The 27,847-nt window shown below is 40.3% G+C and overlaps 2 protein-coding genes across 3 annotated transcripts; one reads left to right on the top strand and one right to left on the bottom strand.

The window, feature by feature from the left end:
- Positions 1-2,571: 2,571 nt before the first annotated feature.
- Positions 2,572-17,366, bottom strand: rassf9 (Ras association domain family member 9). The gene is made up of 2 exons (XM_012865688.3): positions 17,197-17,366; positions 2,572-4,111 (listed from the first exon to the last, which is right to left on the bottom strand). Exons 1-2 carry the CDS (start codon positions 17,241-17,243, stop codon positions 2,848-2,850), a joined length of 1,311 nt encoding a protein of 436 aa, XP_012721142.2. The 5' UTR covers positions 17,244-17,366; the 3' UTR covers positions 2,572-2,847.
- Positions 15,111-27,543, top strand: nts (neurotensin). 2 transcript variants are annotated; one of them, XM_021318169.2, is made up of 5 exons: positions 15,111-15,169; positions 20,162-20,216; positions 21,411-21,472; positions 24,524-24,730; positions 27,269-27,543. In XM_021318169.2, the coding sequence occupies exons 1-5, from the start codon at positions 15,143-15,145 to the stop codon at positions 27,410-27,412; spliced, it is 495 nt and encodes a 164-aa protein (XP_021173844.2). In that variant the 5' UTR covers positions 15,111-15,142; the 3' UTR covers positions 27,413-27,543. The 2 variants fall into 2 exon arrangements, with proteins under 2 accessions (XP_021173844.2, XP_012721112.2); XM_012865658.3 differs by lacking the exon at positions 15,111-15,169 and having other exon boundaries at positions 19,869-20,216.
- The last annotated feature ends 304 nt before the right edge of the window (positions 27,544-27,847 follow it).

Below are 27,847 nucleotides of genomic sequence, written 5' to 3'. Positions count from 1 at the left end.
CAGCCTCTCTGAGCGATGTTTTCCTTACAGCTAGGTTATTGTAAATTTACTGACACTCAATTGATGGAGTGAACAGCTCTCTCTCTATGGAACAAACTTTCAGAATACTGTAAAAGTGCTGAAAGAGTTCTTTTAAATCAAGATTAAAAAGACGTTTGTTTAGGATTGCCTGCGACTGTTTCACTGAAACATCATTAGTTCAACTTTGTAGTCCAACTGTTTTTAATATTTGCTTTTAGTTTCTATTTCCCCATGTTTTATTTATGTTTCTACATTTTATTCCAACTTGCTTTTATTCAGTTTTATTTTCCTATATTTGAATCATGTAAAGCACTTTGCATTGTCTTTGTACTGAAATGTGCTATACAAATAAATTTGCCTTGCCTTATGATGCTCAATTTGTGGAAATTGTGCATAATCTAATCTCTGCTTTAAACTGCTCAGGTTTCTCCTGACCTTTCTGCTGTGTTCCTGGTTTCTATGATGCTGTTTATTCACTAACATGCTTTTAAACCTCTAAGGCCTTCACAGAAAACTAGATTTACAAATTACACAAAGGTGGATTTGAAAACCATGCGTCATTTTCTGTTAATCTCAGAAGTATGCCTACAAAATCACAAATCTCATGAGACAAAAATGTTCAAAAAGATTCAAGGGTATGAATGCTTTTGCAATGTACTTTGTACAAGCACACGGCAATGTGTTTTAAAGTGTGGATACTATGTTAGGTTTAAGTCGTTGGGGTTTTATTGGCCGGCCGTTAATAATGCAGGAAAAAAAACACCCAGCCTAACCTGTTGGGACTCATATTTACAACAGAATACAGGCCGTTCCAGAAGAACAAGGATGCTTGAAAACAAAAGAATCAGGTAATAAGTTTAACAAGAAATTAGCTTGAGTAAAAAAAAAAAAATAACTTACTCTACCAGTCAAAAGTTTGGAATCACCTTTGTTGTTCATTATTTAATTTTTCTTTTCATTATTTTTATGATTTATGCAGACACATAACAAATACATCGAAACTAGGTATCAAAAGTAAATAGAATTACGCATCACAAAATTCTTAAATAACTCAAAACATCTTGTATATATAAGCTTTTACTAAATAGCCCCCCCCCACCCCTCTCCTCCTGTTTTTATTACTGCATTGGTCACTCTCTGTCCTTCTCTCCATGAACAAGAGAAGGACAGAGAGTGGTTAGTCGCCTGAAATTATTTTCCAGCTGCCTTGAAGGCAGGTGGTAGTAATAAAGATAAAGAATAAACCATTGAATGAGAAGGTGATTCCAAAATTTTGACTGGTAGGCAAGAATGGCCAGGAGAAAGATACAATGGTTCAGACCCAAACAGGTAAGGTGGCGGCTCCCTTTGACACCTTCCTTCCACTTTCAAGCTGCGAGCGGCTTGGCAGCAGGCCCGATCATGGACAAGTCAGCTGAAAGCAACATCATGATTAAGAGGAATAGTGCTCAGCAAGCAGAAACTAAACTTTTTTTTTTTTAGCTAAAATGCGGGTGGTCCACCTGGAGCAGACTTGAAACATTTTACAGGAAGTAAACATACCACTGTTGTGGTCTGCCATCTTGCCTGCAGCAGAGTTCTGTCAGGTTCTGTCTTGCCTGAATTATTTATCTTTTACACCTCAACCTGAAGTAAAATATGAAAGCGAAACAGCATATGAGTAAAAAAAAAATCAATCAATCATGCTTTACTCATTAAAGCGCTTATCAAAGTAGCAAGACTTGTGGGATGTGGGGGGAAAAAATGAGACTGTGAGGAATCATTTCCTGTGGTTTTCCATCTTTAATGCCACATGGAATTCAGCTGGAAAACAAACAAATCTGTAAGGGAAAGGCATTATAGAGGTGCAATAACCTGCAGAACCATGAACACCCTTAAAGTAAAACTTTGTTCAACAACGCTTTGATTCAATCTCAGTATTCGGTTTTCTATGATAGGAGTCTACGACCATGCCATATCTTGACTTTACAAGATATACCTCCCTGCATTAGTTCTCCAGATCCCACTTCTGTTAACCCTATAGATTGTCTGTCAAGGCTAGACCATGCCAAATCTTTGTCTTGTGATGAAACCCTTCTTAATCTTTACCTTTCAGAAGAGTTTTGGTCAAAATGAACTGTATACGGTCTTGTTCCATCTGAATAAAAAGTCACCCCAGAGTGAGACGCTGCCACCACCAATGTGTTTTACTCTGGATGTGAAGTTATTTCAGTGATATGCCAAATAATCCTTTTGGAGTAACAGCCAAAAGTCCAAGTTTGGTTCCATTAGACCAAAACACATTCCCCCACAACACTTTGCAAGCTTGTTGTTCCATGTTTTTATCCCCAGTTATCGGTGTCACAGACGAAATGCTCTAGATTTATTTTTGTATTGTTTTCCTGACTAATAGCTTTTTATGATTTGGATCATTTGAAATCTCCCTGCAGCTGTTTATTCATTGTTGAGGACATGTTCCATAATTGATGGCAGGTGGGTTCCGCAGTCGACCGGATGCTTTAACTCAATCAAAAAGGGGATTCAACAAAACATTTTGAAGTTTAATTTTCAGTTGAATAAAACAGAATACATGTCACATTAAAGTTGGAAAACACTCACAAAAAATCTAACGCTACTACAGGAATGTGTACACTTGTCGAACCCACTGTCTCTGCCGCTGTCCAGAAACAAAACAATAAATAAACATCTCTCCAGAAAAGCCAGGAGCCAGTTTTTCTTTTGTTTAAAATGAATCAACACAGCGTTCAAGCCTACAGACGACATGTGAAAAGCATAACCTGCGACTGGTGTGCGTGGAATGATAAACGGAAAGGTTTCAGACTTTCTCTAAACGTCTGTATCAAGCGGAGGAGGGAAGTCGAGACACGGCGACAGCGAGTCCTGGCTGTGCGTGGAGCTGATCCCGGTGTCTGAGTCCGTGTCTGTAACGTCTGCTGGGGACAGGCTGGCTTTAGCTTTTACCGTCCGGGCCAGGCTGTTCTGCGCCTCGCTCACATGGACGAGGCTGGCCGTCTTTTCCTCCGCGCTGTCCATGATTTGCAGAGAGTTAAGCTGGGCAGCCACCTGCCAACACTCCTGGTCCTTGGCCATCAGCGAGCTGTCCATGTACACAAGCTGCTTGTCCATTTCTGCAACCTGGTTTTGCAGAGCCACTCCACTGAAGAGGCTGTGCTTCAGTTCATCCTGTAGCCTCTCTAGCTCTGCTCTGTAGAAGGATTCGTCAGCGTCAGAGGGGGACTGAGCAGCGGCGGCAGCTCCTTCCTCCTCGCTGTCCTCTTCTGGAACCGGAGGGAGACATAACTTCCTCAGCTCGGCGTCGATCTCCTGGGACAGCTGGAGGATGAAATCCTCATGCCGCTGGACCTGCGTTTCCAGCTGCTCGATGCCATCACAGGTGTATAAGTACTTCTCCAGCTGCTCCTCACTGTTTGCTGCCAAACTCAAGCCACAAGCCTGATCCGCAGAACTCTCAGAATCCTCCTCCCGCTGCGCTGGGTCCTGAAACCGCTCGATCTCCGAATCTAGCTCCCTCATGCGCTGGATCTGCTCCCTGATCATGTGGTCCTGGTTTAGAATGAGCTGCACCATCCGTTCGACCTCGTCGGCGCCAGGGGAACTCCTGTTTTCCTTGTGAAGCTGCTCCAGCTTCCGGAAGGCCTTTCTGACCCTGCGCTTTTGCTTGTCCACAGGAAGAGGCTGGCCACACTGAGCGTGACCTAGCTCCCATCGCTTCGGCCTGGCTCCCTTGGACTTTCCACTGTTCTTAGCCGTCTGCGGCACAAAATCACTAGTTTTTACCAGAAGGAACTGGATGAAGGGTCTTTCATCACCCCAGGCATACCAAAGCCTCAGGATTCTGGTAAGAGGCGGCAAGGCCCGTTCAAAGCCTCTCCAGCGCTCCACGAGACAGAAGTCTTTGGGTTCCCCATCCAGGAGCCGTTTGCTCTCTGGAAGAGACTTGTGGTCCTCCAGCAATGCCTGAATCATATCTGTGCATGTGGTGTGCTTTGTTACTCCGCATACGACCTTCTCTTCGTTGCAGACGGTAACTTGAATCTCCTTCCCGACCACAGGATCAGCTTGTTTTGTCCTGAGTGAGAGAGAAAGACAAAGCTTACAATTGTGGCTTTGGACCGGCAGATTTGGGAGTCTTAGCTCTTTGCATTCACTCTCACCTGGTGTAGCTGTTGCTAAATCCCTTTATTGTAGCAGTGTGTGACCGAGGTCTTTGTTATCTAATTATCCATGGCATTCATACAAATATCTGACTCCACTGTGTAACTGAATTCATTCATAAATTCCAAGGTCTTTCAACATTGTTTATATAAGTTTAACCTATTAATGTGCTTGTAAAAAAGATCTCACTGCAAAACCTGCATAAACATTAAATGATCCATTTGCTTAGCTTGGTAAGGAGTTCAAATGAAAATGCATCCATCTATAGTATAGGGGGCTCATTAGTTATCAACATTCATAGAATAATTTTCAAAACAAGCTTTCCTTTGGTACTTAAGCTCTCTGTTGCAGTCCACAGATAGATTTCAGGTTAATGGTTGGGTATCACGGGGTATGCATGCTTGGTTGTTTTTCATATGAATCTATGTTTGCCCTGCCATAATTCGATGTGGAGTATATGAAAACATACTTCTCCTTTCTGGAGTTTACGTATTACTAGTTAACGAGCAGATTGGAAGGAATTCTGCAAAAATGGGGAAGCAGAAACACCGACAGCTGATGGGAGATCCGAGCCCAGTCAAGATGATTTGCTGTGGTGGCACAGTGTTAGCTAGCTGCCAGTGTGATATGCACAATTTTCTAAAAACCCTAGCACAAATTTTGGGCTGATGTCTTGAATAAGCCTAGCTTATTATTTTATTTTCTAAGTAAAACAACTAAATTACTACATGTAAAAGAATTCATACCAAGAAGAACGTTAGCAGAGAGAAGGAAAGAAGATGCATGGTGAACACAAGTACAGGTAATTTCCACTTGCAAAATAGATTTCTATTAGTCCATGTGACAGGAAGTTAAGTCATAAATCTTTTGTAAGCTTTATTGTGATCGATAAAAGAAAATCCCATCATTGACCTCTCAAAAGGAGCACAGCACTAGGGTGAGTAAATAAATTATTACAATACTTGTTATCCAGTAGTAATATGACATTATTTGTTTATTGCCCAAAGATACTTATTCAGTGTTTTAAAGCTATAAGTAAGATATTTAATGTAAAATCAACCTAACTCATTCTCATTTGTCATCTGGGATGGAAGTAACATTCCCTATAAACAATCGGACCTCTCCATCAAGTTTTTCCTCATTTCAAGCCTAGAGATACGGTGCAAAACAACTTCAGTTCAGAGTGTAGCTCATGTTTACTTCCTGGTGCCTGAGCCAATCATAAGAGAGTTCCCAGGGTTCCCAAAACACAGCGCAGCATTTGGTATTTTATCTTGGCAAAAGAGCAGCAGCCTGCTAACATGGAAGCCAAGAAGAGAAGGGGACCAGAAATAGATCTTAATACAACATCATAGACCTATCCAGTGGGAGTAGAAATTCAGTTGAGCTTCACACCAATCCATCTTGGCAAAAAATAAAAACAAAAAATAAATAAATCAGAACTAAGATTTAGAATGTGCAGCTAACACTGCACGGTTCTTAGCACTGGTACTGAGTTTGAATCCTGGCCTGGTGTCTTTCTTCATGGCGCTGTTCTGCCTGTGTGTGTCGGGAATCTCACCGGATTTTTAATGGATGGATGGACTTACAGTGTGAAGTTGTAGTATTCCAAAAATGTTTTTTAAAAAAAATCATATTGTTTTTACGAAGCTAATTGTTGAACCCACAGTTTACAAAAAAAAAAATAAAAAATGCATTTCACAGCAAGAACAGCACATTGCATTGGATAAAAACACAAACCTATAAAAAAAGCTCGATCTAGCTTCTTACAGCAGTAGGTACAATAATGTAGCCTTGAGTGATATCGACGCCATTTCGCCTCTTTTGATGACTACATGCTAGTTTGATGCTGTTCCATTACGCCAGTGAGCATAAAACTGGTTTCCCCTCATTTTGTGCTCCCTTGCTTGATTCTATTAGGCTTATACTCATCGCGTTACTCATCAGAGATGATCATTTAATGCTTTGGTTCTGAGCTATTTAAACCCAAGGTCCTCATTAGGTTTTTGTCTGCACCATAAAACTTGTTCAGAAATTGACCGCTGATGGGCTGATGATGTCCTTTTTTTTTACGAGCCTAATGGAGCACCGGTAATATCCTGGACCTAATCTCTACTCATTAAAAGATATGCAGACAGCCGCAGGTAATCCGATAAATAGATAACATAGCCAAACATTTCAATCTGATTTTAAGATAAAAAAAACACAAATAGATGACTCAGAATATTCCTTTAACTACCGGACCAACAAAACCAGAGAAAGATAATATGCATAATATTATCAAGAGACAAAACGTGAACTCCTGCTGTGATCCTGAACCGGAGGCTGATTTTATGCTTTGAGGGAATGCTGTGGGATAGTTGAGCCACCTGGCAGTTGGCATTACATGAACCTGTTAACATCAATAAATCAAATTAATGTGCTGTCTAATGTTACGTTTCACTCAGAACAGGTTCACACACCTTGTTTAATATAGCAAAGGTGAACAACATCAGTTCAGCTGCTGCTCATCAGGCCTCTTATCAACCACTAAAACCTCACCTGCTGGGTTCGCTATTCACTTTTTAAAAAACATTGAAATTAAATAGAGTTCAGGTTGATAATCAAAGGATTGACCTGACCTAAATGCTGAATGTTCTGAAAAGCAATAGTACATAATTTGCAGGTTCTTACAGATCTATCCAAAGCTCTTGACATTTTTCACAGTTTGTCTATTCACAAGCACAAAGCACATTGAATTTAACTCGGGGTTTTCCCCTTGTGCTGAAATCACAGCTGTAGGTTTTCAGGGTATGCCTCTATCAACATTTCACATCAAGATTCTGACATTTTCACCAAGCCTTTAACAGGTTTTCTTCCCATCAGCCCTGACCAGCATCCCTCTCCCCACATTGTGGTCCTGCCATCACCGGGTTTTACAGGGATAAAGGTGTAATGAGGGTCAACATGCAGTTTTAATGTTCCATTAAAAAGTTCAATTACGTCCCAATTGGACCAAAGCACCTTCCTCCACATATCCTCTGCATGGCTTGTGGTAAATTCCAAACAGGACATCCAATGTTCTTTTTTTTCCCAACAATGGCTTCCTTCTAACAAGTCCTCCATAAAGGCTGGCGCCGTATTCACAAAGATTCCTAAGACTAAAAGTAGCTCTTAGTGACATCATTTTAGGAGAATTTTAACTCGGTAAGGTAAAAGTTATTTTCGAAGCAACTTAGGCTTTAAGAGAGCATCTACAGTGACAAATGTTAGGAGTGGTGAGGAGGATCCTAAGTGTCTGAAGCAGACAACATGGTGGAAACAGAGAGAGCGGATTGGCTGATCCACCACCTAATCAGTGAAGGAAATGAGCACATAAACTTATTTAACAACCATACAATTATTATGCAGATAAGATAAACTTTATCATCCCCATAGGGGGAAATTAATTAGTTTGAGCGGCCCGACGGGTTTAAGGCGAGGATCTAGTGACGTAATTTTATTGAGATCAAACAAATAATGGGAAAAATATAGAATAATCATGAATGAAAGGTGGAGAAATTTACAAAGACTATATATAAAGATGTGGGAAAGTATTTTCTGTATTGCATGATAATGCCAGTAGCCTAAATGGTCATCTAGAAGTCTGCTTGCGTGATGCCATCTCTTTGCTTTTGCATGGAGCGCTTCTCGCCAGGCTGGTGCGTAAAAGCGGAGAAAAAGATGTGTTGATCTGCGACAACACGGTTCAATGTCCGTGTATTTGCGGCATGATCCAAATACCAATTTACCTTCCAACACTCCTCTATTCTCCTCCAGAGCAATGAGCAACACTGATGCCCAGTTTGGTTTTCTCCACCCTTTCTCTCCATTTTATGCTGGTTGTTTTGCCAAATACGAACGGTTTATACAGGCTGGGAATCCCAACAAAATGCTGATAGGTGAGCGCGCATTAAAATCAGATAGATAAAGTAGTAAAATGACTGGCGAGTAAAAATAAATCAGTAAATCAAAATAATGATAAGATGTAATACTTTACATTTTGAGATGATTGACTGAACAGTGCTCATTTAGATTGTAAAAAACTCAGGATGTTGCTTCACAATCTAACCCTCCTTTAAACTGCATTAACGCCGCCCTGTCATATGTGCTCCTTGACTTTCCTAAAATTAACATTTGGTCACTAGTGTACTCTAGCAAGCCTCTAGGAACCTCACAGAGCAGCTGGATTTATACTGGAACTCAATCATACACAGACACACAGCACCTTAATGATTCTCTATTTATTTGGAAGGAAACCCTCTTTAGTTTTCCTTAAACTTCACAATTCCTCTACTAATTTGTGCTGTGATATTACAAAACCAAACCTGATGAAATACACTGAAGTTTGCTATTGCTAAATGGGAAAGTGTGAGGAAATTCAAAGCTTATGAATACTGTTGCAGAGCTCTATAGCTATTCTGCTCCTATCTGGATAATCTTGGTTTATCTGTCTTCATAGTAACAACTATACAGCAGAAGAAGATGAAATAGCTATTTCAGAAGGGAAGAGCCTATATGTTGTCTCACACTTAGCAGATTTTAAACTTGACACCACTGTGTGCTTGGTTGCAGCACAACATGGAAATAGATCCAGATTGCTGTGTAAACTCCTACTGAATCAAGTCTCTGGATTGTGGCACATTCAATTTTGGCGGCTGGTTATCGGCCGCATAGACCTTCGAAGAAAAGCGCACCAAAGAAAATACCCAAGGGCACACAAACCCATCCAACGCCTCTGGCATTTCTACACATGTCGCGTGACAAATGCACTCGCTGTTTGTACTCTTTACAAATACTACCGCTGCAAAATTAAGGAAGCAGCGGGTGCGAGCAAACAGTCACACCTGTGTGGCATAACACAGTCTAACACAGCATGTCCTGCAATTAGTCATGTGTTTGTGCTTCTTGGAGTACAAAATAATTGTTCTGAATTTATTAAAAAAAAAGCAGAAAAACCATGTTGGAATCAGCCTGTTGTCAAGAGGAAATGGAATTGAAAGAATAGACGAAGCAAAGAACAGACTTACCAGACATCTTTACATAAACCGAGACACAAACTGTTTTTTTTTTTTGTTTTTTTTTTCATGTGACAAACATGTTGCTCTAGCCACTTAGGAACATAACAGTGAAATAAATGCACTCTTACAGACAATTGTGTATTTTAGTTTGGGTGAGCCAAGGCCTCAGCTGTACAGGAAGAGGGTACAGCAAAGCGGGGAAACACCTGTGTTTGTCCTGGGCCACAATCACCCACTCCCAGGCAACATCCTGCTGCTGCAGCTTCACCACAGAGGGAGGAAGGGGAATAATGGATTCCCTATCAGTCACTGCCGGCCCCGTTTTCAGCATCGGCTCTAATGCGAGGAAAGTGTGACCAAATGTGAGCCACTGGCAACTGCAGCCGCAGTGGATTCACGTTTGGATAGAGCGCAGGCTTTCAGGAACCAACGTTTCAGAACAAACGGCATGTTGGTGTGCAAAGAGGAAGAAATATCTATTCGTCAAAACCTACTCAAAACATTCCTGCTGAGTGTGAGCAAATGTAGCACATAGAAGCGCTACTGAAACTATTAGACTTGACCCGAGCTCACAGAATGTGAGTTGGCCGCTTACCATCATTGAGATGCACTTGAAAAGTCAGTTTAATACTTTCATACTACCATCCTGTCACTTTATCAAACTACCACAATGACATTAACAGAACTGCAACAATTAGGGATGTCCCAATCCAGTATCAAATAGGGTTCTTAAAACCTTGGCATTTTTATATGATCATATCTGAGACCCGGGCTAACCTCGGCTCCTCATAACCTATTGTCCATGTACTGTGGTATGTTATGTTAGTAGTTAGATGAGATGGTGGAAGTTCATTTGAATGCAATCTGCAGCCAAATTTTAAAATCACACCACCTTTTAGAGCAGGAAAATGGTAATGGTTTACATAACTCCATTATCGTCTAGGCATTAGGCTACCACGGTATGATAACCTTTAACAAAAATACCAGCGCCTCACAGGATCACAGTGGAGGCACCAAGATTATATGGCATGATCTAGTTGCTTTTATTTAAAATGGAAAAACAACAATTATTTTCTACCGTCAAGCCTTTTTGCTTTTGTGCTTTAAATAAAAGAGCATCTTGAATTGCAGTTTTAATAAGAGCAATCTGTGGCAGACCTTTATTTTCCGCAGCATGGCTCTGTGCTTTTTATGCCGGCCTATCTTTCCAAGCAGCTGAAATTGTTCCTGTGAGGGAAAAGTTTATTAGCCTTCTTTCTGCCAGCTGACTGGCAATGTGCAGCAACAGGCAGGGAACAACTCCAAGCAATTTTTCAACATCTAATCACAGTATGACAGAACACTTTTGTGGTTTTGAAACCTTGATATACCTTTATTCCAATGATCTACCCCTGCACGTCATAGACCGTGAATATTCATTTTTACCCCCAAGTTTTAGCGTTTTTCATTATTTACAATGACCTTCGTGATTAGAGAGAGACTGTATCGGCTGCTGCTGTTTCTCGCTTGCCTCTCATGTGATGCCTGGGCTGCTCTGAGATAAAACACAGAGTAGCTGAAGCTCTAGTCATTCATTTTTACCATGTTCAAAGCAAGAAGCTAATATTAAAAAATAAGAGAACAACTTTATCTTTGGGTTTTGTTCTCACGCAGTTGCGTTAAATGAAATAAATCAGGTTTCACATTTTTCTTAAACTTTCTTGGTAAGTTGAGTGAAATCCTATTTGCACATACTGGAGGAGTGTCATACCATGCCACGTGAGCTCTAGAGGTTTTGAAGCATCTATGTTACCTTAGGGTAAACTATTAAAGTGAGAAGTAAAATGTGTTGTGATTTCAGAACAGAAATCCCCCTTATTCCAGGGGAGAATTAGTGGTGTAATTTAAATTACACTGTTAAACAGGTTACCTTTTAAAGGAAGTTCATAGGTTGTTTCTGTTCCACTTTTTCTTGCATAAATAGCCCGGGGGAGTTCCGCCTTGGCACCATCCCTTCTGCTTTTACTGGAAAAATTATTGAAAGCTACAAATCTACAAAACTCTCATAATCTTTTTTAAAGACAGTTTTTATTTTGTCTAATTCAGTAATTACTCATGCCTCTCTCACGAGCCTCTCAAGAGTTTAGATTTAATAACAAGTTACTTTCTCATTGCTGGAGTAATGTAGCAAACATGGGACTGCTGTTGAGGTCTTGGTAAAAAAAAACAAAAAAAAAACAATGTGTCATCTACATATAAAAATAAATAGTCCTGGTGATTAAGACTTCAACGATGAATCACTACGAAAATCTGAATGTTATTCTTCAAAAAATGTTGCATGCGGCCAAACGTCTTGATGACGGTAATCAGTTGTTAGGAATGTAAAACCCTTCGCTACTTCTTGCCAGGAGAAACACATGCAGTGCATGCATCACCGGGCGGATTGCATCACAAATAATATTAGGATAAGGGCTGACTGCGGACATTTTTTTGATAAAAGATGACTCTGACAGGGATGTTGAAGCAAACTAAGTGAATGCATGCTATGCGGAACAAGACGGCAGGATGCAAGGAACTTTCCTCATCCATCTACAACTCATCAGAGCAAAGACAGATGGTGAGCAGGTAATGACAAAGGACGGAGCAGTTCCCACTTGACTGAAGGCAAGAAACCCGAGCAGACCGGTTCGACCTTGGGTTGAACCTGTACAGGTAGACATCAGCCATGTGGGAGGAAACCACTTCTAAATTATAGGAATTCTGGACGCAGGTCTCTGTGTGGAAGGATTGCCTTGCAGCTCCGCTGTGGTGGCATGGTCCCGTCGGTTGTAACACTCATAATAACAACTCTGCAATTCCCTGTTGAGTCATCAATCTCCCAGCTACATGTCAGCGCAGAGGACTGCGTGTAGGTGGTTTTACCAGGTCATAGCAAATGATAGAATCTACAAACTTCCTCTGTCTCCGCACGTCAACTCAGATTAGAGATAATGCAGTAATGGCAACGACACTCCCCATTTTACTATACAACCAAATTACTTAAACTACATTTAATACAATTATATTGCGTGGTATTGAAACAGAATAAAACCATCATGCTGTCCAGGGGAGCAGCTGATAGCACTGCTGCCTTGCAGCAAGAAGGTCCCAGGTCCTTCTGCATGAAGTTTACATGTTCTCCCTACTTCATCATGGGTTCTCATAGGGTACTCTGCTTTTCTCCCTCAGACCAAAACCTTGGCTGAACTGCCCTTAGTTTTGTGTAAGCATGCATGCATGTCTGTCCTTTGTGTCCATGTTGCCCTGTGATGGACTGGTGACATGTTCCTCGTCTCTTGCCCAGTAAATGCCAGAGAGGATTAATGTTTAAGGCACTTATTTTGGAGTAAGAAAGGAAGTAGTTCTCCTCCTCAGACTGGAAGAAAACACTCAGTTATGTAAGAAACGCGGATCTTGTCACTCAGCTACTCTAACTCTGGTTACTTAGTCTCTGATCCATCTATTTTTCCACTGAGCTACCGCCTCAGCTTATAGTCCTTATTGGCCCATTCCGTCTCTGGTGATTCTGCTGCTACATCTGCTCATGTCTCTTGTTTACAGATTTTACCAGTGGATTTTGGATTTGTTTCTGTTTCCTATCCTTCACTTTATGTGTTGGATTTTAGACCTTGAGCTGTTTTTGGACGTTTCTGTTTGAATCAATAAACCTTTTATTTTCTATATTCTACATCCGACCTTGCCAGCTTTCAGGTCCTCCAATCACCACACTGACATTTTATGTTGATTTTACATTCTTTAACATTTGCTATATTTGTAAAAACAAAAACTAGGTCTCTTAGTTATCATGCTAAGATCTTGTCTCAACTGGTCCTCAGTGATGAAATACAGTGAGATCTAACTTCATGAGACACGTGCATTTCTAACAAAAGGCCCTGCTGACCAATTCTCTTTCATGACTCTTGAGTTGGTGAGGATTTTTATGCTGACTGAAAAGCCATTAAGTTGAGAAGAAATAAATGACTTAAACACTTTTGTATTGGATCTCTGAAATAAAGTAGTTAGACAATAATTTTCTGTTCTTTAGAGTTAAATAAACATAATTCCTTAAATCAGTTTTCATTTTGCAGTACTATTTCTGATAAAGGAGATGCAGTGAGTACAGAAGCTGCACCTTTACAACTATTTACCTCAAACGTGATGTATATCTTCACAGAGATTTAAGCTGAGTGAGTATCTTTATCTTCAATATATTGACTTTAGAGCAATCTGAATAGTCAGTAGTATTAATTTTGATGGTTCTAACACCTGATTATGGTTGTTGGACATAAAGCTGAAAGATCAATAAAGACATTGAATTTCCCTCTGCTGTGGAGGTGAATGTGTGTTACAAATGTCAACCTGTAGTAGGAGCTATTTTGTTCAAGCCTATAAATGCCAACTTCATTACATCAGAGGAGCAGAAGTCAGGAAAGCGTTCAGTTTGTAAACAGTCATCCTATATAGACAATGGGTTTCTGGATACAATAAAAAAGGTGAGTTATCCACTTGCTGTTTAAATATCTAAAACCTGGAGCCGCTGATGCTCCATTTAGTCACTTAAAAGAAGTTCCCCTGCAAACCAGGACTTCTGGAAGGCGGATGTGGGACATGCTAAACAACATTACAAGACGGGACCTTCATGCAGCTAATGTTAAATACACCAGACATTTTAGCAACCAAAGCAAATATCTGTCATTGGCCTTTTCTAAACCGTTCAAGGCAGCGTTGGTCAGACATGGACCTTTTTCATCCACTTACGTAAAAAGGTTAAATGAGAAGAAGTTCCCCAATAACAAACATGGTTAACATTAAATTACCAAGACAGAGCTTTAAAAACTGAACATTTCCTTCAAGAGAAATGTTTTAGGGTCAGGTGGGACAAAGATTGGCCTGATGATCATAATGACAGAAAGAGTGTTTGTAAGAGTCTGAGATGAGATTTTCAGATCTATGAATACGCTGCAAAACAAGTGCAAAGCATGGTGGTGATAGCATCATGATGTGGGGCTATTTCCTTGTCCTTGGAATTGGTGCGTTGCACAGAATGGATCAGAGTATTGAAGTCGAGCTACCTCCAATTATTTCTACTTCCTTTAAAATCAACGGCTGGGTGCCTAAAATGTCTTTTGAACCTGTTTGGATGCCTGTTTGGATAAAGAAAGAAAAGGATAACTTTACTGCTAATCATCACCCCCCCCCCCCAAAAAACCCCCCAAAAAAACAAAACGGAAAGAGAAAAAGTCTAAAATGATATGAAATTCAATCCTAGAATGAGGATAAACATACTTATCAACTTTATGTAATTTTTGGCCTGATGCTTTATATGAATAATAAAAGAAAACAAACCAGAAACAAAAAATAAGACAGGAGAGGAACAACCAATTGCTGGACAGAAGGAGCTTCCTGTCGCTCTTATCTAAGGGAGGATGGAGGATCATTAAGGAAATAACACCGCTTCTCTATCTGGACATGTCGATCTCTCAGATGAGTCCCACCATGATAGGCATCTGTGAGCAGAGACACAACACAAACCCTCTCTTCTGCTCTTCCTTCCCTCTGTGAACCCCCCCCCCCACCCACCCCACACCCGTTTGGCTCTTCCCATAACTGCATCCGTGAATCACCAAATTAGGTTTTGCTTGCATAAAAGATAAATGGCTTCCCCGGTTTCTTCCAGTGCAAATAGCGTCCTTTTATTCGGTTTCTTCTGTCAGCTAATTTGTAAACCCTGAGCTATTTCAGCAGCTAATTGGCCTTGTGCACCGTGCCGAGGAGCTGCAACTGTGGTGAGCAACAGGAGGGAGCTACTTTTGGCCACATTTCTCGCTGGCTGGCAAACACCTCATCTCAAAACGTTGAGGACAGCAGACACAGTTTCCTTCGTGCATATGGTGCCGGCTGGCAACTACTTCAGAGTAAGTCCTCTGCATAATGCCAAAGACTCGCCGATCAGCTATTAGGACGCTGAAAGAATCTAAGCCAGCGCTGTCATCTGACGAGCTCATCTGAGCGCTGGGGCTCACCCTCTGACAGGTTTCCATGTTTCCCTGCTCAGCTCAGCATCTGAGTGCGATTTTGAGCCAGTCTCTGTAATCAAACGTCTGACATATCTGGAGATCTACACGCTTCACATAATTATAGGTGCTGCGATGGTAATTACGGAGTAAAACACACACTCGCACTCAGGTAGGCTACAGACACATCAACAAAAGACAGCGACCAGAGACGACTTCAGTCTGACTGTCTGAAGTTATCAAAGATTGCGGCGAGCCGGATGATATAGAAAAACAAATGCTGTCTTGTAACGGTGCCACTGTGGAGCATTTAACAGTAATTGAACATAATAGGCTGGTTTATCTCTACAATCAAACCATTTCAAACGCAGACTTTGGTGGCAAATAACGTTTCTGATAAGTAGAGCTAATGAAAGAATCCTTCTCCTCTCTTGATCCTGGTCTTGCCAGAACAGATCCTGTGAGGGACTTGATCGTGACCCAAACATGCAAAAACACTGCCAGATAATTTCATTAGCCTGAATACTGGGTTTCTGCTTTGGGGACAGTGGGTACAAAACTGTGACCCAGTTTGTTAGGATCTAGAAGAGACCGGAGGAGGCCTCATAGTTCTTCCCAAACCGCCATTTTGAATTATACTGAGCCCGTCTCCAGCGGTCACTTTTAATAAATGATGTCAAAATTTGGATCATCGCCCATAGTAAATGTAATCAAATCAGTTCACAGATTTTAATCATTAAATTCCAACAGTTTGTTTTCGTCAGTGTAAGAAACTCACTTTGCTGGCAAGTTTGATTTTAGAATTAATACTGTTGTTGAGCTAATTGCAGCTGGATCCAAATGTGAATTCTTGCTCTGACAAAGAAACTTTTCTCAACCACAATGCAGATCTCATACAATACAAGAGATACAACCTCCTACAAAACATGCAGTTCTCTGCCCAACACAGCCAACGAGAAAAAAGCTGCTGACTCAACCAACGTCTTCTGTTATACTCTGATCAAAAGGTTAAGGTGTTAGAATTCAAGCCTTGGTGGAAATTCAAGCTACAATATGACTGATTAAATGTTTAACCATTTAAATGTGTAATATTTAATAGTCTTAAAATTCCTTTCCATAGTGTGAGGAAACCTCACGTTTACCAGCTGCATAAGACAAAAATCTTCCTCTCCACCAACTGCACTGCCTTTCTGCTGTAAGTGAACCTTCTTGTTGCCTCTTCAAGCCACTCGACTGGACCTTAGCTGCAGACGTAGATGGATCACAAGCTCAAGAGCAAGCTCAGCAAACTGCATCTCAAAGTCTGAAAAGGATAAGTTATGCCCCCGCTGCAGAGGCTGAAATATATTTCAGACATTAAGTTTTGAAAGCAAGGCTGTTGTAATTACAGAGAGAGAAGGTCAAAGGTAAGACTGTGAACTCTGTAATTTCTGAGGAATGAGAGCCACCACTGAAGCTCATATTTTAATGCTGCACTGACACAAAAATGAAAAAGAAAAAGGGAAACTAAGCTCCCTCCGTTTCATGTCATTACTTGTGTCTTTCCACATATTTCCATTGCCACTAATAAGGTATAAAAAAAAAAAACCTCAGGTTTTACAGTAAAAGCTGATATCCATTTAAAAGTGTTTTGGGTTGAAAGCCTTGGCGTAAACGCAAACAATGTGATACTCTAATCCTCAGAGGTTTATAATGTGCCATAAATAGGATTATAGACATTTGTTTCACTCTGTTATAATGCTTCCTAAGTTACACATGAACAGCAGCCCGAAACAGCTTAACCCGCTTTGTTCCTGAAGCTGCACAAATCCGACGCGCTCTGCGCCTTGCGTGCGTAATCCATCTCCTCAGACACAGAGCGCCTTCTCGCAGCAGAAAGCTCGCACTCCGCAGGTTTCAAGTAACCCTCCAACAACTCATCAAGTTACCTGTTCTTCAGCCGAGCTTTCAGGAAGTTCTTTCCAAACGGAGCCATGACTCTGGAGCGCAAGAAGACAGACAGGTATGACAGTCCCGGCGATCCGAACACGCACTAGAGTCCCAGCAGCAGCATGGCAGGACGATCACTACACTGTGCTGGAATGTTTCGATTGGGAAACAAAAAAAAAAAAAAAAGTTTTCAGAAGCGTCCCGTCTGCAACTCTGTCCGCCCCCATCCGAGGGAGGTGTTTCCTTAGAAACTCTGGTCTGACTCTGCCCCCTTCTTCCACCCGGAGGAAGAAGGGGGCAGAGTCCTGCCACAGGTGGAGATATCAAACCAGATATGCGACTTACACGGAATTAAAAACATCTTTTAAAGAATGGCTGACGTTCTCAGATAAAAAAAAGGTACATAAAAACCAGGAGACTGCAGGAACTTAGAAAAAAAAAAAGTTCTATTGATCCCCAATATCTTTCCATGCAGACTCATCTGAAAATGGAATAAGGGAGGGAAATATTTACCTCCAGTTAATTACTCAGGCTGCTGGATTTAAACATAACTGAATTCAAATTCCTTCCAAAGAAGGAAGTCTTTTTTTTTTTTTTACCCAATCAGTTCAACTATATGTTTTTCTGATGTCTCTTTGTTGATGTCCTAACCTGTGGGTTTTTTTCCAGGGGGGATGATCAGATTGATCTGTGTGTGCCCTACTGCAATGCTCAGTGCCTGTGGGGTATTTACAGACATCCATATACATGAATCAACTCCAGATTAGTAATGAGGCACTAGTACTACATAACATTGTTATGGCTAGGGTTCTGTTAACTCAGAATAGGAGATTAAACTAATTAAACAGAACATTATTCCACCTATCCCACATTAAACACAAAGGCCTTACAGCATTCAAATGGAGACCATGACAGCATTTAATGTTGCAAAATATTGCATTCTGTAAAAAGCTCCAAGAATCATGCCACAGTTCAAATTTCTGTGCTGAAAAACACTCACTGCATCTAAAATGCGATTTTGGTTTAAAAAATATGGCATCATTAAGTTTTTAACACAAGAAAATTGACATAAGTTGGTTAAAAGAATCAGTTTTTGTCAGAGAGAAATATTTTCTAATAGTAGTCAGTAATTATTTGATCGCAATGAATCCATGTAGCATTTGCAACATAGATCTGCTGTGACACTAAACTCTACCGCTATCAATAACCAGGAATAAACCTTAACAGTTCCTTAAGACTAGGCTCCTAACTGATTAATTTAATACCTCATAATCCCGGAGAATCACCACTACATAACAGTGATTATCTTAATTTTAAACTAACTCTCACTCTCACATGAAAGTAAATGTGTTAAAATGTTCAGGTACAGTCCAGGAATCACCGAGCCTATTGTAAAGTGAAAGATGTTGGAACCCCAGATTCATTCTTTGTCAACAGTGAAGTGAGCTGAACATTACTGAAAAGTGAGAAAAAATTCAAGGAAAACAAAGGTTTAACTGTTTGACCAAGAATACCTAGAAAAATGTTTTGAGATGTAAAGGTAAGTCTTCCAGGCCTAAGAAGCCAGTAGTTGTGAAAATATACAAACTCAGGAACCGTTTCCATTTCCTCCCAGAAGCCATCACTCTAACGAGCGTTTCCTGACTCTCACTCACAATAGTAAACAAACAAACAAGAAAATAACTCCTGTGCAGTACCCCAGTAATTCTGCCTCTAATTAGCCATTTAGCTGTTTATTAGCTGCCTTTTCCCCAGTTATTATCCATTATTCTTTCAGTGCTGTTTATACGGTTCATATTGTCATATTGGATACAATGTATACCAAATTTACCTACCTAATATAGCACACCAAATAATACTTATTTATTCCAGAATTCTCTGCACTCCTCACACCACGGACGTGTTTATAAAGGGCTAGGGAAGCCCTTTACTTCCCAGATGGATGAACTACTGCAGCATTGTGTTAAGACACGCAGCCCGGGGCCCCAGAGCAGTCAAACCTCTGCTGTTACAGAGGTGCTATAATATCTAATTATTTTTTATAAAATCTGCAGGGATTTATTTTTCTTCAATTATTCAGGATTTTGGTTTTATTTTTAGTAAAAAACAAAAAACATACAGTGCAATATGTCACATAACACGTATCTTGTTAGGGCAAATTAACAATAATTACAAAACACTTTGAAAAAAAATGTATGTACTTTTATAGTAAGCTTAGAAACCTTAACTGAAACACCTAGCGACAGACAAAGCTTTACTCAGAGGCGTTTCAGTGTACCGGCCCTAGACAGCTACCTGTTCAACTTGTTTGAAACTCATGCAGTAATTAGCAAAGATTAATGTTTTGTTTTCTATTTCAAACGGTGACAGAAACTGTGATCTGCGGATCCTCCCACGTCAGCCTCCACCACTCAGAGACAAGTCTACAGCAAACCTTTTTTCTAAGTGTATTCATTTAAATTTAAAACCAAATCTGCCAAGCTGTGACGCAAAAAAACAAAAAAAAACAACCTTTTGGCTTCGTGATGCAAAAGTGACGTCTGGGGAGACGTGACAGGATGGAAAAAAGATGATATGAAGTGGGGTGGGGGGGGGGGGGGCTGTGTCAGTGGGTGGGAAGGTGGGGATGAAGATGAGGAGAGGAGATGGGTGGGAGTTGGGGAGTTGGAGACTGATGCTCTGACATCACATGGGCTCTTATATACTGAGGGAATGGAGCCCGCTACACTTCGCATCCAACCTGGAACCTGCAAGAACCATCTTAGACCTGGAGGAACAGAAGAAGAAAAGGAAAACAGAAAAGAAGCAGCAGCAGCAGCAGCAGCGGTGCCACTCTAAATCCTCTCCAGCCTCTTCAATAGAACTTTGACCCTTAACCTTATGGACTAGACTCATCCTTAGGTGCAGTCGTCAGTGCGGAAGCCCTTTATTTCACACATTTGTCATTTTGTCATCAAGATGCAGGCACTGTTGGCTTGTATGCTCCTTCTCTGTCTCACGTGCGGCGCTCTCTGCACAGGTAAGCAACAGGCATCACTCAACAGGTTCCGCGTGTGTCTTTTTATCCTTTCATTTATTGGGGCAATAGAAATAAAAATGAATTCTCACCATTTTCACATAACCTATAAATTGCAACAGGTGCATGCTGTTAGAAAAGTTTCTCCAATAACAGATGTTTCTGTTTCAAATGGCATTGTAACATTTTGAATGGAAACCATTTCAAACAGGTAAGATGTGTTTTGGCTATTTTCTGGTCCAGCATGGGGGTGAATGTTGTTCACTGATAAAACAAATTAATTCACCCAGTAGAGAATGTACAATTCACACGCAGGTTAATTTGCTTAGGTTTTGATCAACAATGCAGAGAAGAATTTAGTTGCGACCAGCAAACAGGTATTATGGACACTCGACCACAACAGACATCTCTGCTGGGTTCTCGTTAGCAGTAGAATCATGTATGATAAGTTGCGAACAAGTGACCTCGATTGCTAAAGAGAAACTTAAATCATAATTAGTTTTTGATTAAGGCATAACACGTAAATAAAATAGTCATAAAGACATACATTTAATGGGTAAAAAAAGGTGGCTTTTTTTGGATACAAGACGTGAATAACCCATAAGTCTAGCTCTCAAGAGTGGCAGCTAGCTGCTAGGTACAAACTCCTATTAAATTCTTGACCAATAGCATAATAGTTCAACAGCTGACGGAAGCAGCCTCTTCAGCTAAATTCTGATCAGCACATTTAGGCAGGGTTTGTTACCAAAAACAAAGCAGTTCAACCATTATTTAGCATTCAATTTATGGACAGTCCTAGTTAAAATAATTCTAAAGGCTAATATCCAATAGCCTCCTGTTTATTGTGTGATCTTGATATTTGTCGTTCCTTCTGCACAAGTTTTAACCTGCAGATTCTGAAATTCGATCAGTCCCCTTTTTCCTGTGTCGGTCCTTAACAGCCCACGAAGAAGCCTGTCCATTAATATGGACATTACATATTCAACTGCAATTAGGACTCGTTAGTAGAAATCAAATCACCTCCTGGAAGCTCGGCGTTAGCTTCTGTCAGATAAAACTGGTGTTCAGCTGCATTCACTCCCTGAAACCTTCACTCAAGAGGATCTTTCGTAAATGATCTGAGATTTAAAGCTGTCTTTAGTTGGAGCCTACATTTCTACACCAGGCTGACGCTTTATCGTCATGTTTCTCTGACAGATGTCGACCAGGAGCAGCGAGCGCTCGCAGAAGAGCTCCTCACCAGCCTCTTCACCTCTAAGGTACGTTCTCGTTTTGCTCCTGTAACATCAGAGAAACCAGTCTCCAAAAAGCCGCCTCATACACCGGGTGTTTTTAGCGACCTTCCACTCCCACCTTCGCCACGCAAGCCGCCCAGGTGTCCTTTCATGAAAAGCCTCGGTGGAAGCCTCGGGTCTGGCTTGTGTTCATGCTGAGTGGGTGGCAAACAATCAATCAGAGCACTCAGACTTCCTGAGGTAGCTCGCATTTTTGGTTTGACTGAGGGAAAACGACGCCTTTGTTTATTCCAGTTCCAATCTCTGCGGCTAGATAACGCGCTCATTGAGGATGAGATGCAAAGAAGAAAAGTGAGTCGCTTGTTGCTTTTGGACTTTATCACGTCAGGCTGAACACGTCGAGTCAATGACATGCAAACCGGAGCGATGAAGTCTCCACGAGAGGAGCTAGAGGTGTGCAGAGATTGGCTAATGGGATTCAGATGGAGCCGACAGCATCCTAACGACAGCACATCCTGCTCCTTTTCTCAGCCTGATAAATAACTGGGCCGCTCACACGGAGACGTGACAGTGACAAATCGGCCGTGTGATTCATTGCTGCCGATGCTCAGTGCGTGCTCAGGGGTGATGATCGTGATTATAAGTTGTCGGATGACTGATAGAGCGTTCGAGGAACCGGAAGGAGAACTAGCGTAAGAGGAGGATGCTTGTCACTCTCCATTTGAACAATATTCATGATCATTCAGAAAGAATGACCTAGTGGTCCTCGTAGCTTCTCCGATGAGATACGTCGTATCTGAACATGTAATCATAAAACAGACAGCATTAACCTGTTAGACCGACTTGTTTTCCTCTGACCTCAGTCGACCGCTTACATTCGCTGTTGATCTGGTGAAGTTTTTGTCGTAATTGCTCTTGTATGGATGCTACTATGACAACTGAAGAAAAAATAAATAAATAAAACACAAGCATGAGCTCAAAGGGTCCCAATCAGTCTGGAGTTAAACTGAAGCTGTTCAAGTCTTTGATCTAGGATTGATTTCCAAATGTCAGTAGCTTATTGCTTCTTTGACAGTTCTTTGTCTTCTACATGGAAAACGGAAGAAACCCACACATCAAATTTCAGTCGTCATTTCTGAATAGAAATTCTGGAAGCTTAACAGCTAAAAGACACCTAATAAAAAATGTATAACTTTAATTAGTTATTATTTGATTTAATTTTTTTGACACCACAGAAAAAAACATGTCTACTTATGTTTTATAAATCCAATGTAAGTACAAAACATCTGCACAGCAGTTAATGGACAGGCAGTTAGCATGCTATTGACATTTCTCAGCCCAGAATCCTAAATATTCACATCAAACCTACAAACTCATGTTCGAGCCTAAGGACAAAGTTTAACAGTTTGTGATTGAAGGATAAAAGCTTACAGAAATGGTAATAGTTCAAAACTTCAGTAAAAGTATTAAATCTACAGCATTAAGCTGATTTGTAAACTTTTTATCTTAGCTCAGCTAAGATATCCCGCTCATTAGCAGCAACTGCATTAGGTTAGACCCGTTTTTAGAAAAAGTTGTCTTTTGAAAAACTGGATTTTTTTTCTGGTAGTCATATCGCCATGAAATCAAAAATTTTCCCATTTATCTTTTATATTATTCTGGTTTTAAGAGAAGCTCATCTTGCCAGCATGTTCGACTTTATTAACAGTGCAGTTGCAATACTAGGTCGTTTTCAACTACTAGTTATTCATCAGTTACTTATAAGACTTCATGATATTATTGGAATTACATTATTGGTTTGTGATTCAGGCTTAGCAAGTTTGACTGCAGCTGTCGTAGCTGTCATTAACTTAGCTAAAACTGGAAACGTACAAACTCTTGCTCGAGCACAGAAGCTTCTTTAGCCAGAAGACTTAACCTTTACTCAGTTTATATATATATATATATATATATATATATATATATATATATATATATATATATATATATATATATATATATATATATATATATATATATGTATTCATCAGTCCTGCTGTGCTTCAGCACATGACAAATGAGAATTATTATTATCACAATAGAATTATTAGCTACATTTACATGGACAAAAGTAAGAAGAATAGAGGGCTGATCGGAATAAAAATGTGTCATGTAAACAAACCAACCAGAATATCGTGATTGGATTAAGATCAATCGGAATTAAATTGTAATCCGAAGGAGAGGGGTGGTCTATGCGGATTGATAATCCGAAAAACATGCATATAAAAGTTTGTCAGGATCAAGTTTTTTGGAATGTGGCAAACTGACTCAAGCGTGCATGTGTGCCCGACGTAAATGTGATGTATTTCCACGTTGTTGAGTAGTGCAAATGTGTTGAGAAGCAAAACTGTCGGGGCTCCCGATACAACCTTTCTATTCGAAACATTAAGAGAGCTCAAAATGATTATTCATTCATTAACGACTCAACCGTAATTAGAACCTGGTGCAAGTCCAGCCTGGGCATTCGGAAGACTAACAAACTCGTATAATGCTGCTTTTTTTACTATTTTTTGTTGGTCAGCAAAGACGGTCTTCTTCTGTGTTTTCTTAGGGAGATTTCTGTGCATGTCATAGTGGTTCTATTCTAAATAAAGCCAGGTGTATATAAATGCACACTATGATCGGTTTAATTGATTGTGTGCCCATATAAGTGGTACAATGTGATTATTTCTTGGTTTTTAATCCGAATACATTCAATCTGATCGTGAAATTTTGTGCATGTAAACAGAGCCAATATACAGCCACAAAACATTACATTTACAGATTAATTTGCTTAATCAAAAAACAACTATATTTAATACTGGATGGCACGGCATTAGGCTGAGTTTTCCTATCCGAATCTGATACTTAAAACTCAAAACATGAAACATAACTCAAAGTAAATCCATCAGTGCACATATGATTTTTTTAAAATGTGGTCTGATCTAATTTGTTTTCAGTTTTATAGAGTGAATCCCTTCAATCACATCCACAATTACATTTGGAGGCCAATCCTGGTTCCAGCTGACCACCCCCATTCCTCTCTTTCTGTTACAGGTGAAAAACAATAGGCAGAGTGCCCCCTATTGGCATGTATCAATGACCAACCTCTGCAGGTTGGTGGCTGGCCTGCGGCAGGAAGCGTGGAGCGGAGAGGAGGAGGAAGAGGAGGTTTCCGAGCTGAGCGAAGGGAGCCTCCAGCTGCTGGGGGAGCTGTACAGCCTGCAACACATCTGCAGAGCGCTGCAGAGCCAGGAGGAGAGGGTGAGGGGAGCACAGGGAGGCGCAGAGTCCTCATAAACAGTCAGATCAAAACTATACATCTTAGCCATTTCTTTCTACCATTTGCTTTGTACGTCAATGTATAACTCAAATGGACGGCCTTATTTCCCATTTGTCATTTGGACAGTCTTCAGTTTTGACCGCTGAGCATGAAGGTTTAAAAATGGAGTTGCCAAACAGAGGCTGATTATGATGTTTCTCACACTAAAGGCAAAAGTCTTAACAGAAATTCTGGTGTTTTTTATTCTGTTGTAATATACACTGGACTATTTGATACCATCTGAATAGACATGAGCTGGAATCTCACAGTATTTAGAAACAAATACCAAGGTTTTTGCAAAAGATATTTACACAAAACTTGAGGTTCAACATGAACCTTTTTAGGTTTTATTCAAAGGACAAAAGCAAAAAATATTGCACTTAAAATAATGTGAGACATTGATCAAGAACTTCAAACCTGTTATACACAAATACCTACTTTTATTATAGGCACTCTTGTTTCTGTTACATTTGCTAGCAAGGGGGTAGTGAATTAATATGAGTGTCAGTGAAGTCAAGGTAAAGCCTCCACAGACAGCCTTGACCTGTAAATATTGGCAAGGCCTCAAACATTCATTACAATCATTAAAACTGTTCTGAAATTACAGTGGGAAAGGCAGCAGACTGCAGGCTAGCTACCTAAGCAGGAATATTAATTAACTAGCCAGCTAATAGCACCTAAAAACAATAAGAGCTGAAACACATGCTTCACAGTTACACCAGCAATCAGAAATTGATAAATAGAATAAGACTGTAATAAAGATGAAGAATTAAGAGTTTAAAAAGGTCTTTTACTTCTCATTCTCAAATGGTCTAAGGCCAAGGACAGCTGTGTGGAGTTAACGGTTATTTTATTCTGCAAAATAGGCACACGAAAAGTAATAATGAGTCAAATATATATATATATATATATATATATATATATATATATATATATATATATATATATATATATATATATATATATGCATGTTTGCCGAATTATTATTACCAAAATATCAAATGGAGATCATAGATGTGAATTGGTAAGATTATTATAAGAGTATTGATAAACATGTATTATCCTACACCGCAATGCCTAAAAGCTGTGATCAGGCAGTCTAGGGCAGTGGTTTCTAAAGTTGGGGTCAGGTTGGGGTCATAACGGCTTCGAAATCAGCAATTGTGGCTTCTAGAGGTCCACTGAAGAAATAAAAATGCAGTCTGATAAACAGAAATGGTAAAGCGATTTTATGCTATGAAATTTCCAAGACAATCTTTCGGAGGCTAATATGAATGTCAGTATGGGTCGCCGACCTGTATCAAGACATGCCAAGGTATTAGAAAGGCAGGATTTCAGAACCACCCACCTTTTCTGTCATACCAGCCATATGGTTTAAAATCTTTTTAACAAGATCAAGTGCCAGAGTGAAACAAGTTGTTTTATACGCAGCACAGAGTAGAACACCCTTACTTGTTCCCTAAGTATCCTTGTGCACTGTCAATCAGCTGGCTGGAAGAAAGCTAAACTACTTTTCTCTCGTGCACAAGAAACGTTTTTGTGTGGTTGTTTGGAAATGCTATCGGCTCAACTCTTTTTGAAGCAACACATGAGATATACCAATTTGTTACTCAGCTTATGTCAGGTTCTTAGATTTTTTAACTCCACAAAGCAAATAATGGTAAAAAGTGATGTCATTTTGCAAAATTAGTCTAAAAAACACTATTAAAAATGGAAGATGTCTAGATATTTTCTTTGTTTTGTTGATGCTATCAGAATAAAAATAAAAGTTATGGATAATACTATTATACATGTAATAATACATATATTCTTTTATCATATTTATCATATCATAATAGAGAAAACAAGAATTAGTGTTGCTTTTCTTTTTAAGTCAAAAACAATTTTTTGTGTTAACATTGAGAAAATGTGCCATTTTTACTTGATGCTGGTACAGCTGAGACGAGATGTTTGGCAAAAAGATGAGAAAATCATCAACAAAAGTGATCCAGCTAAGCCAATAACAGCCGGACTAAGCTGATTTGAAATCCCCTGAACACACGTCCTGTCCTTCAACCACACACACACACACACACACACACACACACACGCACACACACAGCCACATGGCAGCCCACGAGGTGTGTGTGCCACGAGAGAGGTGGTACACACACCTCTTTAAAGTCTCCCCTGTCTTCATCTACATCCTCCATCATCTTTCTTTCAGGGAGGTTTTCCTCCTCTTTCTTTTTAAATGTTAACACTGCGCCTGCAGATTAGCACCTGTTTCACCGTGCATGATTATGCGGAGCAAGTGCACTCCTTTAATCACAGTTACGCCAGCTCAGGAACCCATTACACTGCCTCTGAGCAACAAAACACATGTTTCCGCACCACAACTCACTACCCAACCCCCCCCCCCCCCCCCCCCCCCCCGCACACGCACACACGCAGATGCGGGATATGTGACGGTCTTCCCTCTCTCTCTGTACTTATCACAGCTACTCCGAGACTCTGTGGAGTATTCGGAGGAGAACAGCGATGCTCCCCTGAAGCGAAAATCCCCGTACATCCTGAAGAGACAAGCCGCACACAACACCAAGTCACGGAGGCCTTACATCTTAAAGCGTAGCTCGGCTTACTGACAGCCATCGCTCGGTCAAGACAAGAGGACCAACCAGCCGTGATGATATATGTTCTTCTGTTTTCTTGTGGCTGCAGAGTTGATTTTTTCCCCCTGTTTTTCTCCAGTGAGAACCTGCAATTGTACGTCCAAATTCTGCTGCTGACAATAAAAACTGAAGCGTTGTACTCATTACGTTTTCTCTGAGGAGCTGTGTTCATCTGTTTCTTCGTTGCAATGTAAAGGATCGCTCTGTTTCAGGGTACGATTAAAGGATTCCTGCTACAAAGCAAGTGTGATCCTTAAAGTTTCTCTTCTAGTTTAACTCCCTTTAGACATGAAGGCAGTCCACAGCAGAAATGAACGGTCTCCAATTGTCTGCCTGTTTGTGTAAGGCTTGTTTCATCGTTGCAGAAAAATAAAAACCCTACAGATTTCTATGGTAGTCTGTTTTTGT

The sequence above is a fragment of the Fundulus heteroclitus genome, chromosome 2, assembly GCF_011125445.2.
Source record: "Fundulus heteroclitus isolate FHET01 chromosome 2, MU-UCD_Fhet_4.1, whole genome shotgun sequence".
In the NCBI taxonomy this organism is placed as follows: Eukaryota; Metazoa; Chordata; class Actinopteri; order Cyprinodontiformes; family Fundulidae; genus Fundulus; species Fundulus heteroclitus.
This window is presented reverse-complemented; position numbering and strand designations above follow the sequence as displayed.